The 15,857-nt window shown below is 37.6% G+C and overlaps 1 protein-coding gene across 1 annotated transcript in view; it reads left to right on the plus strand.

The window, feature by feature from the left end:
• Positions 1 to 10,221, plus strand: part of LOC107593013 (protein FAM117B-like) — a 67,151-nt gene extending 56,930 nt beyond the window's left edge. The window contains exons 5-7 of the mRNA XM_016282596.1: positions 7,020 to 7,173; positions 8,579 to 8,702; positions 8,868 to 10,221. Of these exons, the coding sequence (XP_016138082.1) occupies positions 7,020 to 7,173; positions 8,579 to 8,702; positions 8,868 to 9,126 (537 nt within the window). The 3' untranslated portion in view covers positions 9,127 to 10,221. The remainder of the gene's footprint in view (positions 1 to 7,019; positions 7,174 to 8,578; positions 8,703 to 8,867) is intronic.
• The last annotated feature ends 5,636 nt before the right edge of the window (positions 10,222 to 15,857 follow it).

Raw genomic sequence — 15,857 nt, forward strand, 5'->3', positions numbered from 1 at the left:
GCTGGTATGTGTTTGCAGTACACAAGCCACGGTTAAGACAGCTGACTCCACTGTGATGTGACCCTCGCTCTCGCTCTCTCGCTCGTGCTCGCTCTCTCTCTCGTGCTCGCTCTATGCACAATCAGATTGTAACACTCCAAAGAGAAAGGAAAACTTGAAATCGCACCATATGACCCCTTTAAGAATGAAAAGGAGGATGAAAAATAAGTTGTACAAATATTCACACTATTCTTAGTGCTAAACATTTTAATTTGATTAGCTAACCTCTAGAAACATAAGAAAAAGATTTGAAACTGCATTTCATGACCCCTTTAAAATAGCTTGATACATGAAAAAATAAAAAATTATATATATACTCGGATCAATAACAATAAGATCTATTGAGTTAGTCCTCTGCTTATATTCTCTAGTCATGCTAGGTGCATTAGCATGGCCTAAAGGGGAGCTAGTGCAGCTGTACTGTATGTGTAACGCTGTGCGGTCAGGTTGTTAGTCCTGTTAGGGATATTGGCAGACCCAGATCTCCATGACATTCAGAGTTTGAGCATTCATGTGTGATGGATTGCAGGGTAAAGGCCAATAATAAACGATCCTAACACACACACACACACCTCCGGCTTTGTTCTCGAACTCCTCTGCTCTTCCTGTCTGTCATGTGCTGTGCTCGATGATCAATAATTAACAGTTTTTGGCTGTTTTCTGGGCTTGACTTGTTTTTGTGCCTGAAGGATTGAGCACATATTTTCCTCTATTCTTGTCATTCTCTGTGTGGAGTCCACAGTGCCTGCTAGTGTCAGAAATTAGGAGTGCAGAGGCCGTTTGTGTACCGTCCCTGGAGCATTTGGAAGAAATTATGAAGCACGCTATTCTGTTTAGCTTTAGTTTGATCACATTCCATAGTCTCATATTGGGAAATGAATTGGACTCCATTAAAGCAATATTTCAGGTTAAATACAAGTCAGTCTGAATCAACAAAATGTAAGGCATGCTATCAAATGACAGAAAATAATTAGTCTTGTACCTCAGTTCGTAAAAAAAAAAAAATGCATGTAAGAGAGGGAGTCTAAGGGGCAAATGCACAATTCCCACATAGACTGCACTAGTAGCCTATGTGCATGTGTTTTTATTCTCAAGCTGTTTTTAGTCGATTTTCTTTTAGCACTTTATGCTTTTGCAATCTAACAAACATGTTTCAGATGCTTTTTTCTTTAAGAATCTCTTTTTCTGGTCGTACTGTGATTTTTAATATGTTGTTTTTGTGGGGGTTGATGAATTAATTGGCAGTACTTCTGATGGATTAAGTTTTTTTTTATCTCTTGTGACTTGTATTTTTCTAACCCACTGAGTTAAAAAAAAAGGTAATTGCGACTTTTTATCTCACAATTGCGAGTTATAAAGTCGGAATTGCGAGATATAAAGTCAGAATTCTGACTTTTTCCACAGAATTGTGAGATATAAACTCGCAATTGCGAGATAAAAACTCGCAATTCTGACTTTTTCTCTCACAATTCTGACTTTATATCTCGCCATTATAATTTTTATATGAAAAATTAAATAAATATAAGGAAAACTCCCCCACTTGATTTTGTAATATTCTTTAATTTTGTGATTATTTTTTTTTTCCGTATGAAAAGGTGCATTTCTATTTAAGGCACGTCCATGTATGCTATAGCCTAATGGCATTACGAAAAGTGCGACAGCTGCAAATCACATCGTTATTGCACTGCACGAGTTATGCATGCATGAGTCAAAATTTTTTTATTCTTTTTTTATCACCCTAATTAGGTTATGAAGAATGATTTTTTGATCTTTTCCCTTTAATACATAGCCTACCTTCCGCAATATATTTTTCAATTACTTTCAAACAGTGGTAGGGACAATATCGACCCTGGCAAAAAGTGGTGGGGACATGTCCCACCCGCAAATTACGCCTATGGTGACCACAACAATAGAAGCTTCTCGGGTTTTGTTTGATCTGAGTTTTTTTGAGTGGTTCTGAACTTTAAATTGTTTATGTTGTGAATCCAGGGAGACAGAAGAGATGCGTTGTGAGTCATTTGAACTTGAGCGGGGCTTTGGAGGGGTCGTGCCTTTTATGTCTCTCCACAAACCTTTAGTTCAGCACCAGTCAACAACATCAACCCCATGAATCTCTTGTTTTTATAAAGACCAGAGTGGTCAAAGAATGGCTGACGTGAAAGTGCCCAGTATAGCTATCAAGGCCTGGAGACCTTTTAAAGGGATTCTTCTGTCTAACCTCTTGTTTTAAAGGCGGACTGTGGTAACCAATACAGGCTTCCATACCAGTGAAGAAAGGCCCTTTACATGCAGTCGGGAAGACTTTAAATAACTGTTTTACTGAGGCTTCAGTGCGTGTTCATGGAGTTTTTTTTAACCCTTCTTGTAATTTTGGTGCAACTAAAAGCAATAGAGCAAATTAAGTTGTTTATATATATATATATATATATATATCTTCAGTTTTATTTCAGTTTCACATTCAGCCCTCAATTGTAGTTGAATTCGAAGGCGGCATCCAGACTGAAATTAAGTCTCATAAGTTGACTAATTTGGAATGTAAAGCTATACAAACTGAAGCTACATAGCTGCTCACATGAAGCTCACGGACAGTGCCACTCCTGGTTGATTCCAGTAGAGTTTGGCATAAGCACATGTTGCTAATCTAACATTGCAATACTTGAATAGAGTGCAACAGTTAGGTTCTGTAGGTAAAAATCCCATTCATATTCTCCATAGGTGAATTGATTTTTAATGATAACTTACAAACCTTTAAAGACAGACCTACTGTGAGCTCTGAAGTTGTAAATCAATGGTTTATGCTTTTGTTGAATCCATCATCCTACATCATTTCAACTTATTTTTTAAATAATCATGTTTAACAGCAGAATTTCTGGTGAGAAACTACATTACCCATGATTCTGCAAAGAAATCACCACCAATCCACAACATGCAAATCCACACCAACAGAACTCTTTAGCGCCCACACATTTCCTTGAAGCACTGCAAAAGACTCTATTAAGTTAGTCTCCCTGTACTTAAATATTTGTATATGTATGGGCATATTTTGCAATCAAACATCATGTTTAAATGAATAATTCTTCATGATTCAATCATGTCATTCACAGTGCTTCATGGGATTGTAGTTCTTTCCCCCAGTAAGGCTGTTAAGTAAATAGTCTTGTGCCCTCGATCCCCATCCAATTTTTGAATACTTTTTTTATTCAAATCAAAGTTTATATTGTTGTGATTCACCTCGTAGTTGATTTGGTTCATGGCTTATAGCTCCTTAACAAAATCCCATGGGAAAATTAATAGGTAAAATAATGTAAAAATAAAAAGTGGTCGGGCACTTTTGCACTCTATAAGCATTTGGAACAGCCTTCACATATTAAAGAATTTAAGACAGACTTCACTCTGTTGGACTTCTCCAATCATTTAACCTGCTTAAACTCTATCCCTTTCTTACAGTTGACTGCAAGCTTTCGTTCAGTTCTGCCTTTATCCAATCAACAATCGATTGATATGAATCCCATACACTCATTAGTCCATTTCATTCATGTCAGTACAGAAGAGTACTTCCGTTACATTGCAACTTTAAACACATTTTTCGCACTCTTCACATCTCTGGCTGACAAATTCTTCTCTTGCGGTTACTGCACCTTAATTTGAACCTCTTATGTAAGAGGCAAGCGTCTGTGGTCAAGAAGTTAGCATGGGTTTGCTAGCAGTCCAATGTAGCCTCTATAGACGTCACCAAACTGCTGAGCCAGGTTTCTTCTGTCTGAAGACGACACCAATCAGATCAGTGGTGCTGACCCAGGGGTCCGAGAGCACCGTGTCGTCCTTTATTGCGGTCAGGTCATACATTATTTCTGTTAATGTCACAGCATGCCATTGTAAATCTGATATGGAAACAAATATTTGCCTCCTAGTGACCGCTTGCCAGAAAGTTGCTAGGAAATAGCCGGAATCACTTAACCGGTGACCTCGAGGGTCAGGGTTTTTTCTCAGCTGTTTTCCAATCTGATGAGCAGATAAACAACCAAACCACCCAGAAGAAAAGGGCCCAGAGCACTTTTATGTTGAAAAATATGATGTCCGATTAAACGCACACATGCGCGTTGGAGAGAAGAGAGGCATGTAGTGATGCTGCATGTGAGTTTAAAGCCTGGCTCGCTCTATTGAGATGTTAATGAAGCAGTTCTGGCGTGCTTTAAGTGAGGACCACCGCAGGGCCACACAACTCTCAGCAACATCCTGCTAATGCCCTCACATTGTTCCCTCATACCCTGAGAAAGAAAAGGGGGAGGGCCGACGGCGAGAGCAGCGCTCGGTTTTAAAAAAGGGGGTGGGATGGAGAAATACACTTGGAGAAGAAAGATCAGAACAAGGGAGAGAGAGAGGGCAGACATGATGAAGAGACACAGGAAGGAGGGGGGCCGAGAGAACTAAAATCCAGAGCATGAGCCGAGACAGAGCACAGAGGAGAGAGAGAGAAAGAGACCGGTGGACCAGGAGGAAGACCGGACCCCCTCTCTGTCAGGATGACAGGAAGTGGACTTTCGGGAAAGGTGAAGTTTTTGTTCGCTCTCTCACAGAAGACGTCATAAACAGCAGCTGTTAGTATCGATGGCACATGTTGTAGATGTGCATGCTGATTTAACTCCGTAAGCATGTGGTTTGCATGTGTCATGGTATCTCGCTATGTGTCCTTGTACAGTCGTGAGTTTTGCATCAAAGACGTGCAAGCGAGGCTCAGAAGTCGGCCAGGGAGACCGAGTTACATAACTCACTGATCTGCAGAGGAGACCAACACGCTACCTTGTTATGTGTCTGTGTGCTGTGCTGTGATGTTATAAGACGTACCTCTGTTAGTGTTTAGCATCATATGGAAACTGAAGTGTGTGAATATTCAGCTGCTGTGTGATGCTGTTGCTGTAAGTTTTCACACGGGCAGAGTTTCCTTTTAGTGGCATATCTGTTCTCATTTTGAGATCGTGTCTCTGTGTTATGCACGCTGCACCCACACACACCAAACTCATACACACATTTATCTTTATTGCTGTCCTGATGCTTTTACTTGATCACTCACTGTTACAAACTTCGGGAAAAACGTGCATGTGCCTCTTAGTGCTAAACATAACCTGAGCTAAATATAAGCAGAGATTAATGAGAGAACAAAAACTTACTTCCTCCTGTGATTTAATTTTATTAAACATAAAATAATATATAATAATGTATCATTTAAGTATAAAAAAATACTTAAATAAACTATTAAACTAAAAAAATAAACTATATTTTTATTAGTAACAAAAATATATAACTTTTGATAAATTAATATAACCAGAAATTAATGGGGGAGCAAAAGTTTTATAATTAAATTTATTTATATTAACTAGTGCTGTCAAACGATTAATCACGATTAATTGCATCCAAAATAAACGTTTTTGTTTACATAATATACGTGTATGTACTGTGTATATTTATTATGTATATATAAATATACACACATACAGTATATATTTTGAAAATATTTACATGTATATATTTATATTCATATAATTTATATTATATATAAATTTATTTAATATATAAACATTGCATATTTTTCTTAAATATATGCATGCATGTGTGTGTATTTATAAATACATAATAAATATACAGTGCACACACATTATGTGAACAAAAACTTTTATTTTGGATGCGATTAATCGTTTGACAGCACTAGTATTAACATAACATATAATATATGATATGATGATTTGATATGATATGATATATTGTGTTATATAAAAATATGTATTATAAATATTATATCATAAATTAAGTTATAGAATATATAGATTTTTTTATTAACATGAAATGTATGAGGTAAATCATATCAAATAAAAAAACCTGAGGTAAACAGAAGTGACTTCCTCTTTTATATTTTTATATGTGTGTATATATATATCTATATATAAGGCTGCATTTACACTGCATGTCTGGATGCCCAAATTTGATTTTTTTTTTACTATATCCAGGTTTTTTTGGACGACCCGCTTACACCTTCTTTTAAAAGTGACCTGTATCTGATATCATTTACACAACACAGGCTTAACTTGACGTGGCTCCATGCATTAGACAGTGATATTAAAAGTCCAAACTCTGCATACATTATTAATAATGCATACTTTATATAGAAAAGCAGATGAGTCCAGAATATGAACGCAAAGAGTTTAACTTATTGACAGAACTCATAGAAACATTTTAATGCATTAGACTAGTTTCATCCTTGCATCAAAATCATTAATTAGTACCGAATCTTCACGACAGTGATTACACACTGATCCGCTGTACACATCCGTGGTATGGCCTATTGTGTTAAGTTAGCAGGTGTGGGTTCTAATGCACCATCGTAAAGTGTTTTTTTCCTCATTAAAACCAATTGTGTTCATCAGTGATTTTATTTTCAGTGCCAGATCGCCTCTTATTTAACACAAATGAACAAAATGAATACTCTGCTAGTCAACTGGAGATGTTTAATTTGTAATAGATATATCTGTACTGCGAGATGTTTCAAAAACATTTGACATTCAACTCGCATTAGCAAGGGCATATCCGATCTGTCCGCTTACACGGCAGGCGTAAATGCACGTATCTGATTCATATCAGATTTATTTCCACATATGAGTGAGGCCTGAAACCGATCTGAGTATATCAGAATCCATGTAATCTTTTTTCTGCTTACACTGTTGTGGGCCATATCCGATCTGGGCCACATGGGAGGAAAAAAATCGGAATTAGGTCACTTGAACCATGCAGTGTAAATGCGGCCTAACAAATGGATAAAATTGTATTGTATATCATTTATTTTTATTTTGTGTGTGTGTAAATATACACACACAGATATATATATATTAGGTCTGTCAGTCGATTAATATTTATAATCTAATTAATTCCATGTAATTAATTAGATTTGCAAATTAAATTTCGCTATGAAAATACCCCCTGACACACAGACGCTCCTGGGCACCACAGCGGGCAGTAACCACAGCAACAGCAGCAGCCGCTCTCAGTCCATCTCACCCACGTTCCTGAACGTGCCAAGTGAGCCCTGCAGCGATAGTCCATCTCCCCATGAGGACGAGACTCTGGCTGACGCCCGTGAGAAAGGTACAGCTCACATATTTTCACACCCACATACACTCTCAGGCCTTTTCACATATCCTTAGGCCCACATAAGAACTGCACACACATTTTCTGCTTTTGCTCTTCATTTTCTTACTTTTTATTTTTTACTTGCGGGATGGATTTAAACATGGTCAGATTTGTTATATGGTGCTGACAGTGCTACACGTTTCATTAGTAACTTATTAAATTATATATTAATTATTAAATAATATAATTAAAATATTAAATAACTGATTTATCTTCCACCAACCAACCATTATATTTAGATTATTATTTTAAGAATATATTTTTTTATTTTATTTAGATTTTAAATTTTTTGGTTTAGATTTAATAATAATAATATATTAGAGATTTGCACATTTTCTAAGAGATGAATTTAAAGACAATCTTTCGGAGAGTTTTTTAGCTTGCTAAGAGCATGTGCTGTTTGACTCATCCGTATGTCTCCATTTTTTTGTGAGGATTGTGATAGTTTTGTGCACTGAAAGGTTATAAATATTAATTCTATAAATGTTTTAAATATATGTCAAATACCCTATTGAAGGACTGTGTAGTCTGCGTAATCTGCGTAAAATGCTAATCTGTGTTCATACGCAGATGGACATCATGGCTGCTGAGTCGCAACATGAACATTGCATTAAGATGCTGTGTCAATTTGAAAATAACTGCTTTTAAAAATGCAATTTTGATGGACATTTTCAAGCTTTTTTTAGTATTATTTGTATACAATTATAGTTTTAATTTGAATTTTACATAATATTTTAAATTGTCTTTTTTATATTTTCATTTTAATTTTAGTTTAACTTTTGACCAATCTGTTATGTGTTATTATTATTATTATTATTATTATTATTATTATTATTTTATTTGGTAAATTTTTTTTCTCTATTTTGCTTTATTTATTTTTTTGGTTTTAGTCATTTTAATACTTCAACTTATCTTATTTGAGTTAGTTGCCAAGGCAACATTTTTTTTTCAGCTAATATTTTTATTCAACTTTATTTCAATAAACAAAAGCTTTGTTTTAGTAAGCAATAACAACACTGATCTAGTGGACTATAATTATATAGGGCTTCCTTAAGACTGACAGTCAACTAATTGTTCTCTGTTGAATCTCACATACATCTCCAGTAATAATCCTGTCTGAGCTGTATTGTCATTCTACTCATTTTTTGTACCATGTTCAAATCAAGTAGTGTCTGATTGTCATTTCATGCAGCTCACGTAAGTGCTTCTGTAGACTTGGCCAAAGACAACATTTCCTGTGGCTCAGTGACAGTCATTGTAGATGGAAAAAGATGGACTTAAAGGAATAGTTCACCCAAAAATGAAATTGAGTCATTGAGCTCTATTGTCATTCTACTCATTTTTTGTACCATGTTCACAGATCTGGCCCCCAGCTCACCCCTACCCAAATACGCCTCATCCCCAAAGCCAAACAACAGCTACATGTTCAAACGTGAGCCACCTGAGGGATGTGAGCGAGTCAAGGTCTTCACAGAGGAAACACAGTGAGTGCTGCAGTGTGTCCTGATTCACTGCTTTATCTGCTCTCTATTGTTATGCGCACTGAGCCTTGAAACCATGATAGCATAACATTTACACCGACTTCAAAGCTGAGTCAGAGCTTCTCACCATCTTATCGCTCTCCTCCTCCTCCTTTTTCATCTCCTCAGGGCCAGGCCTCCACAGGAGATCCCACAGTTCCTGTGCCCAGATAGGAACAAGGTCAATTTCATCCCCAAGAGCGGCTCCGCGTTCTGCCTGGTCAGCATTCCCAAACCGCTGATGCCCACACAGGAGCTCAACAACCTCAAGAACCAGAGCGTCTCCCGTCTCACGCCCGAGCCTGAGCTGAGAGTCTCGAGAAGAACCTGCATGCTTTCCCAGCAGCCCACAGGCTCCTCCCCCTCCTCCTGTCTGTCAGAGAGTTAGACATGCCCCTCAACGAGTGTCCTAGCAACTGCGTCTGCATACTCTGCACATTTCAGTAATCGAACATGATAAACAAAACAAAAAAAACTTTCGAGAACAAAGTGGTCATTAATAATCAACGGCTTTCATTGGGTGAGATGAAATGGTTATCTTTTGCTATGCACATTTTTAGCTTTGTGCTTGTTCTCAAAGAACAAGGAGGCCATTTTTGGGTGGTTTTGGGTTTGTGATAAACGTATTTAGCTTTTTTATTATTCCTCTACCTTTCATAGATACAAGTGAACCTGAGAATGTGTCTCAGATCGCTATGAAAATGAATCTAAATGAGCTTTCTCAATGATTCAGTACTGATGTGGCTATATAGTTTTGTTTTTTGTGAGAAGCAAAGTGTATTTTATAATAGTTTGCAGTGGATCACGTTTGCGAGAACCGTTTCTATCGTACTAGGACCAGCACATCATTGAATACAAATGATGCCATTTCAGATGAAGAGACCAAGAGACCTGGTAGAATGAATTCTGGGACTGAATTGTTTTCACAGTAGTAGGCCTTCTCCGTTCAGTCCGGACAAAAGCAGCAGGGGAACATGAGGAACCGGTTCTCTGCTTTTTCTCCTCTTCCTTTCTCACTGGTGGCGAGGAGACCGAAAGGTGCTAAAGATAAGAATAGCGAGAGAGATCGCCGCTTAACAGCTACAGGACGAGTGGCCTGTAAACCCGATTCTTTTGTTTGCATTCAAATGCATATGGGTCCAAACTCTGAACTTCACCCCAGCAGGGAACAAAGTGATAAAGTGAAAGGAGGGCTCGACAGGATCTGGGTGGACAGACGGGATGTTTTCTCTCCTCTCACAATGATTAAGCCGATTTAGCTCGAGGAATGTTTGAAAGAAGGACACGACAAGTACAAAATCGACTTGCGAAAATGTAACGCATAAATTTCCAAGTAGTGAACAATTCAGATATCAAAACATTCATGTAATGTTTCCTGTGATATCCAATGAAATAGTTTACAAAGTCAGAGCACAATACTGTCATTAGATTGATTTAATGCATGCATTCTGGGAAATTTCAGTCAAATGTGTGTGTGTGTGTGTGTGTGTGTGTGTGTGTGTGTGTGTGTGTGTATCACTAGATTCAACAATTAAAAACAGCACAGATTTTCTCTGTTTGTGTCTAAATGACTAGGCTGCTTGCATTACTGTCATTTTCATCATGGAGCAGACTATTCCAAATATTCCTTATTGAGCATCTAGACTGATTTCCAGTGCTATAGTTGTTTTTATCATTATTTTGTAAGAAATCAAGTAGTGTCTGATGAAAGATTGTCATTTTATGCAGCTCACGCAAGTGCTTCTGTAGGCTTGGCCAAAGAGAACATTTCCTGTGGCTCAGTGACAGTTATTGTAGATGGAAAAAGATGGAATTATAAGGCGACATAAAGGAATAGTTCACCCAAAAATGAAACAGAGTCATTTATTCTTGTCGTTCCAAAATTGTATGATTTTCTTTTCTTCTGTGGAACATAAAAGCAGATATGTCTATTTTATTTTTTTTTTGTCCATACAATGAAAGTCAATGGGCACCAAAATTGTTTGTTTCCCAACATTCTTCAAAACATACTATTTTGTCGTCCACAGAAGAAAGTAGCACCGGTTTGGAGTGACACGAGTAAATACTGACAGAATGTTCATTTTTGACTGAACGATCTCTTTAATGGATAATAATAGTACAAGTTGAACATTGTCAATCACTTATAGAAGTAATTTTGGATTTTCAGCTTCAAGCTCAGAAGTGCTGTGGGAAGGTTGTCAGTGTAACACACAGGTCACGGATGGTCCGCTAGGGGTTTGGCTCGTGACCATCTCTCGCTCGTGTTCAGTGCGTTTGTGCTTTGTGTGCAGGGTGGGGTTCCTCGCAGTTGTTTTGTTGGGAGGCATTTTAGCAGAGTTCCTGTTTTTTCTTGTTCACTGTTGTAGTCAAGGTATTGTTTTGAGCTTTAAACAAAATGCAACATGAACCTGGAATATTTGAGCACTTTTATACCAGCATTGTGAATCAGAGCCATACGGGGCTTCTGTGTTTGAACTGAAATAATCTCACAGCCTGTGATTACTATTGTAGATCAGTACTCAGGAACGTAAAAGCAGCAATCTCTTCTGGCAACGGCACAAGAATCCAAACATTTCTTGCTAAAAACAAATTGATAACGTTTTATCAAGCGCTTTTGTATATCTCTTTAGGATGTGTATTGAAGTAGAGAACTCTCTTGCTGTAGGGCCAATATTAATATACATTTATATGGGTAGTGGCCTACTCTTTTCTAATTAGAGCGGAATATCAGTCAGATATTTATAATCCATATGTACAACTTAATGCGGGGACAGTGATGTATGATGGGATAGTGTGTTGAATGCTGTCTGTCTGGGTGGAGGTTTCTCCACATACAGTACACCATGTAGTCTCTTGTGTTGTTACGTGTGTATGGAACTCAACAGAATAAAGTTGCACTCACTCCAAATGTGTGAGGGTGTTATTTGACGTGTGAGTTGAATTTGGGGTTAACCGTTTTTTCCAATAATGAGATGTCTCTGCTGGATGATCTGAAGTGTGATCATTAAGAGAACTCAAGAATATTAAACAAACCCTTCCAAGTGTCATTAGAAATGTGTTTCATCTCTTGCTGAGAACAAAAATGTGGAGTAATGAAAATATTTGTATTTTGGCACTAGACCTTTAACGTGTTTCGGATGCTTTCTCACACACCACCTAGTGATACCACACCACTCATGCTGTAATAATGCATGGCCTCACATGATGGACACAAATTAAACGTGACATAAAGTGACCATATTTATTGGTCATCAGGCTGGCTTCACACACGCACACACACACACATATATATAGCAGCGAATCAGCATGTGATGATTATGATGATATACTAGAGACTAGAGTAATGATGCTGAAAATTCAGCTTTCCCATCGCAGAACTCAATTACATTATAAAATAAATTAAAATAGAAAACCGTTATTTTAAGTTGTAATTATATTTCATAATATTTTTACTGATTTTTTACCAAATAAATGCAGCCTTGGTGAACATAAAAGACTTCTTTCAAAAACAATGAAAATCTTACTGACCCCAAACTTTGGAACAGTAGTGTAGATGTATAGAATTGACACACTGCACTATTTAACCCAAACGGCTAGGGGGGAAAAGGGATTTCAAGAAATCATATAGTTAATGCCAATAGATGATTATTGACTATATTTGTAAGAACAAATATGTGTGCTTTTACATACAATCACTCATCAAAATTTAAATTATGACTCAAGTTTAATCTTCACATTTGAATCTTATTTAAATTAATAAGTGTATTGCAATAAGTGTAGCTGAAAGGTGTTTGAAATGGTTCAGTCATGCAAACTCTTCAGCCGTCGTACACTGACACCCCCTCCCTCCTCCCTCTCTCTCTCTCTCTCTCTCTCTCTCTCTCTCTCTCTTTTTTTTAATCTTTTTTGAATGTAGGGGTAAAAATGTTCACACGGAGGGCAGTCCAAACAGGGGCTTTTTCCCCAGTGACTCGCTATACCCACCTCATGCCCTGCCGTAGACAAGGCCATTACACAGCACTATTTCAGGGCAGACACAGACATCAACCCCCTCTCTCTCTCTCTCTCTCTCTCTCTCTCTCTCTCTCTCTCTCTCTCTCTCTTTTTTAAGGTCTTTTGTGAATGTAGGGGTAAAAATGTTCACACGGAGGGCAGTCCAAACAGGGGCTTTTTCCCCAGTGACTCGCTATACCCACCTCATGCCCTGCCGTAGACAAGGCCATTACACAGCACTATTTCAGGGCAGACACAGACATCAATCCCACAGTGCATCAGCACCTCATTGCCTCATGTTGCATTTAAACACCACAGACACAGAATACACTGTTTAAAACAAAGTCATTGAAAAGCTGTGAAATGAAAGCTCATCACAAGCAGTTTTTTTTTCCCACAAGCTGAGGCAAATACTAATATATTCGCCTTATTTTGCAATGTGGAAGTAAGCTGTTTGTTTTTTTGACTTCCGCTATAAATAAATAGCCTAGAAGAATAAAAAGTGCAATGCAGTACATTGTAAAACTATTTGTGATACAAACCAGTGTGTTTATGATAAAGAAAAGAAAACAAATACCAGCAATATATAGCAGCATAATGGACTATTTTTGGAATTGGATGCGAAAGACACCGGAAAACAAGTTAATACACACGACACAAGAATAATGCAATACACATTAATATAAGATGTAACATAAAATCCTAATGTAGGCTACATAACTAATAAGGGGGGGGGGGAACTAAGAAAAAGTAATTTCACAGTGTCACACGGAATTCTAGACATCATTTTACGGATTTACGCTGCAAATTATTAAAATTACTTGTTTTTCACTTCCAAAAACTGCATTTTACTGTAAAATTACACTGAATTTTCCGTCAAATGGAAACTTACTACTAATCAATTAACAGGTTTTACCGTAGTATTTTTAGTCTTAAATCATTAAAATGATGATAATTTTTAGTGTTATGACTGTTGATGGTCTTATAGGCACACGCATGGCACTCTTGTCATTTATTTGAAAAAGAGGAGAGAGGGGCTGAAGTCTGAGGGGAGCCCACATAACATAATTGGACGTGGCGTGTGTTGAGGCTCGCAGGGGTTTCTGATTGAAGACACTGAGAAATATGATATATTTTCAGTGTGCATTGTGTGACAAGTCTGTGAATGCTCAGTTCAATTTCAGTGCCGGATCCTTTTTAGACAAACAGCAAATTGTTCTCCCGGCGAGTCTGTTTCTCTCCGTTCTTGAGCTCAAAATGAGTTTGCTGACACGTCAACACCTCAGCGTGGGACTCTGGGCCCAGTTGCATGAAAGTCCTTAAAGGTGTATATGACTTTCTTCTTTCAGACGAATCCAGTTGGACTTATATTAAAAATTGAATATATTGAAAATCTTTCAAGATGTTTCATGGCACTCAGCAGGTGTTGCATGCATCAGTCCAAAAGAAGTTAAATAAAAAGCGCCCATCCATTAAAAAAAAGTGTCTCACACGGCTCCGGGGGGTGAAGAAAGGCCTTCTGTAGCGAATCGATGCGTTTTTGTAAGAAAAATATCCATATTCAAAACGTAATAATCACTTTAATGTGACCCTGACGCTTTTACCCTGAGTACCGGCAACATGTCAGAAGTGTCGGTACACACAAAAAAGTGCAGGTACTCTAAAGGCTAAAATATGGAAGTGCCAGTGTTCTGACAAATAATGCTACCTATCAGATTATGCTACCAACACTGTATTTATCCTACTGTAAGGGTAGGTTTAGGGTTGGGGTTGGTGTACATGTTAATAAAGCCTCACACCTTATTAATATCATGCTGGAAGCAAAATCTGATAGGTAGCACTTTTCACTATCGAATTATGCTACCATCTGTTCGTGTACCGGTGCATACCGGCCCACTTCAAGCACTGCTTAGCGGGATCCCTGAGGGGGGAAAATCCCTGAGGTAAAAACTCAGTGCTGAAAACTGATCTGGGAGAGTCAGGTTTTGCCATTGCCCTACTGCGCTCATATGATATTTTATTTGTGCAGGTCTTAAAAAATGTCTGAAATCTTACATTTGAGTTTAAAAATCCTGCAGATACTGAGTTTAAGATGATTTAAGGGAGCTCTTTTGGTCCCTTAAATTTATTAAGGTGAAATGGTTACTAAAGACTTTGTAGCAACAATTAAGGGCAATACTTAATGGCAGCCTTAAGGTTCCTTAAGTTGACCTTTAGGTTTTTTTCTTGCAACCCAAGTTTCACTAAGGGCTCCCTTAACCTTATAACTAAGGGATTTCTTAGCATAAGGGCTTTCAGAGCCTGAGCGTGAACGCGCCCTTGAGCGAGCCGGACTCCCCTCTGAGGCCCTGGCTGGGGCAGCCTCTAATCTCACTCCCAGCCTGTCTGAGATCACAGGCCCAGATTCCTCACGTTTTCCCTTCGCTCTGAGCGTGCGAGACTCGTTGTTACAGGCTCAGCTCAAACACTGTCCTGTTAGTTTAAAGCTGACAAAGGATCAGCTGCTTCAACATGGTCACAGAATCCTCCAGGTCCACCGCAGCCCTAGATCTGCTCCTGTCCGGTTTTTCTGTGCTGAGACTGAGAGACGATGATGTTTAACATTTGAGAACCGTTATTGAAGTCTTCCTCTTATTCAAGAAAATGCAGGATTTGTGAACTTCATTTTTTGAGGGGTGTTAGAAAGAGATGGAAATCATATTGTTTTGTTAAGGCCCCTTAACGGTGCGACTAATAAAAATTATACTAACAAAAATTATGTTCTTTTTTTATCTTTTTTGCCGAGTCATCAGTTGAGTACGGATGGAAGAAGAATATTTCTTTAATAATAAATAATAAGTATGTGATTTGAGTGTTATTGTTATTATGATTGACATTTTATTGTTCATTATTAATGTGCAAAACGTACTGAAAAACATTTATATATGGGGAAGATATATTTATTAATACAAATAATACATTGAAATAACATTTTGTTAAGCAAAATGACAAACGAGTCATTTCGACATTTATAAACTTGTCATATTAAAATTAAAATTAAAATTAAAATTTCTGTTATAAAGCCCAAGGTTTTTTCAATTTTATTTTCAGGACAGTTATGCACATTTTACCCACAAATTACTGTTT

This window comes from Sinocyclocheilus grahami, unplaced genomic scaffold (assembly GCF_001515645.1).
Source record: "Sinocyclocheilus grahami isolate Dianchi unplaced genomic scaffold, SAMN03320097.WGS_v1.1 scaffold162.1, whole genome shotgun sequence".
Lineage (NCBI taxonomy): Eukaryota > Metazoa > Chordata > Actinopteri > Cypriniformes > Cyprinidae > Sinocyclocheilus > Sinocyclocheilus grahami.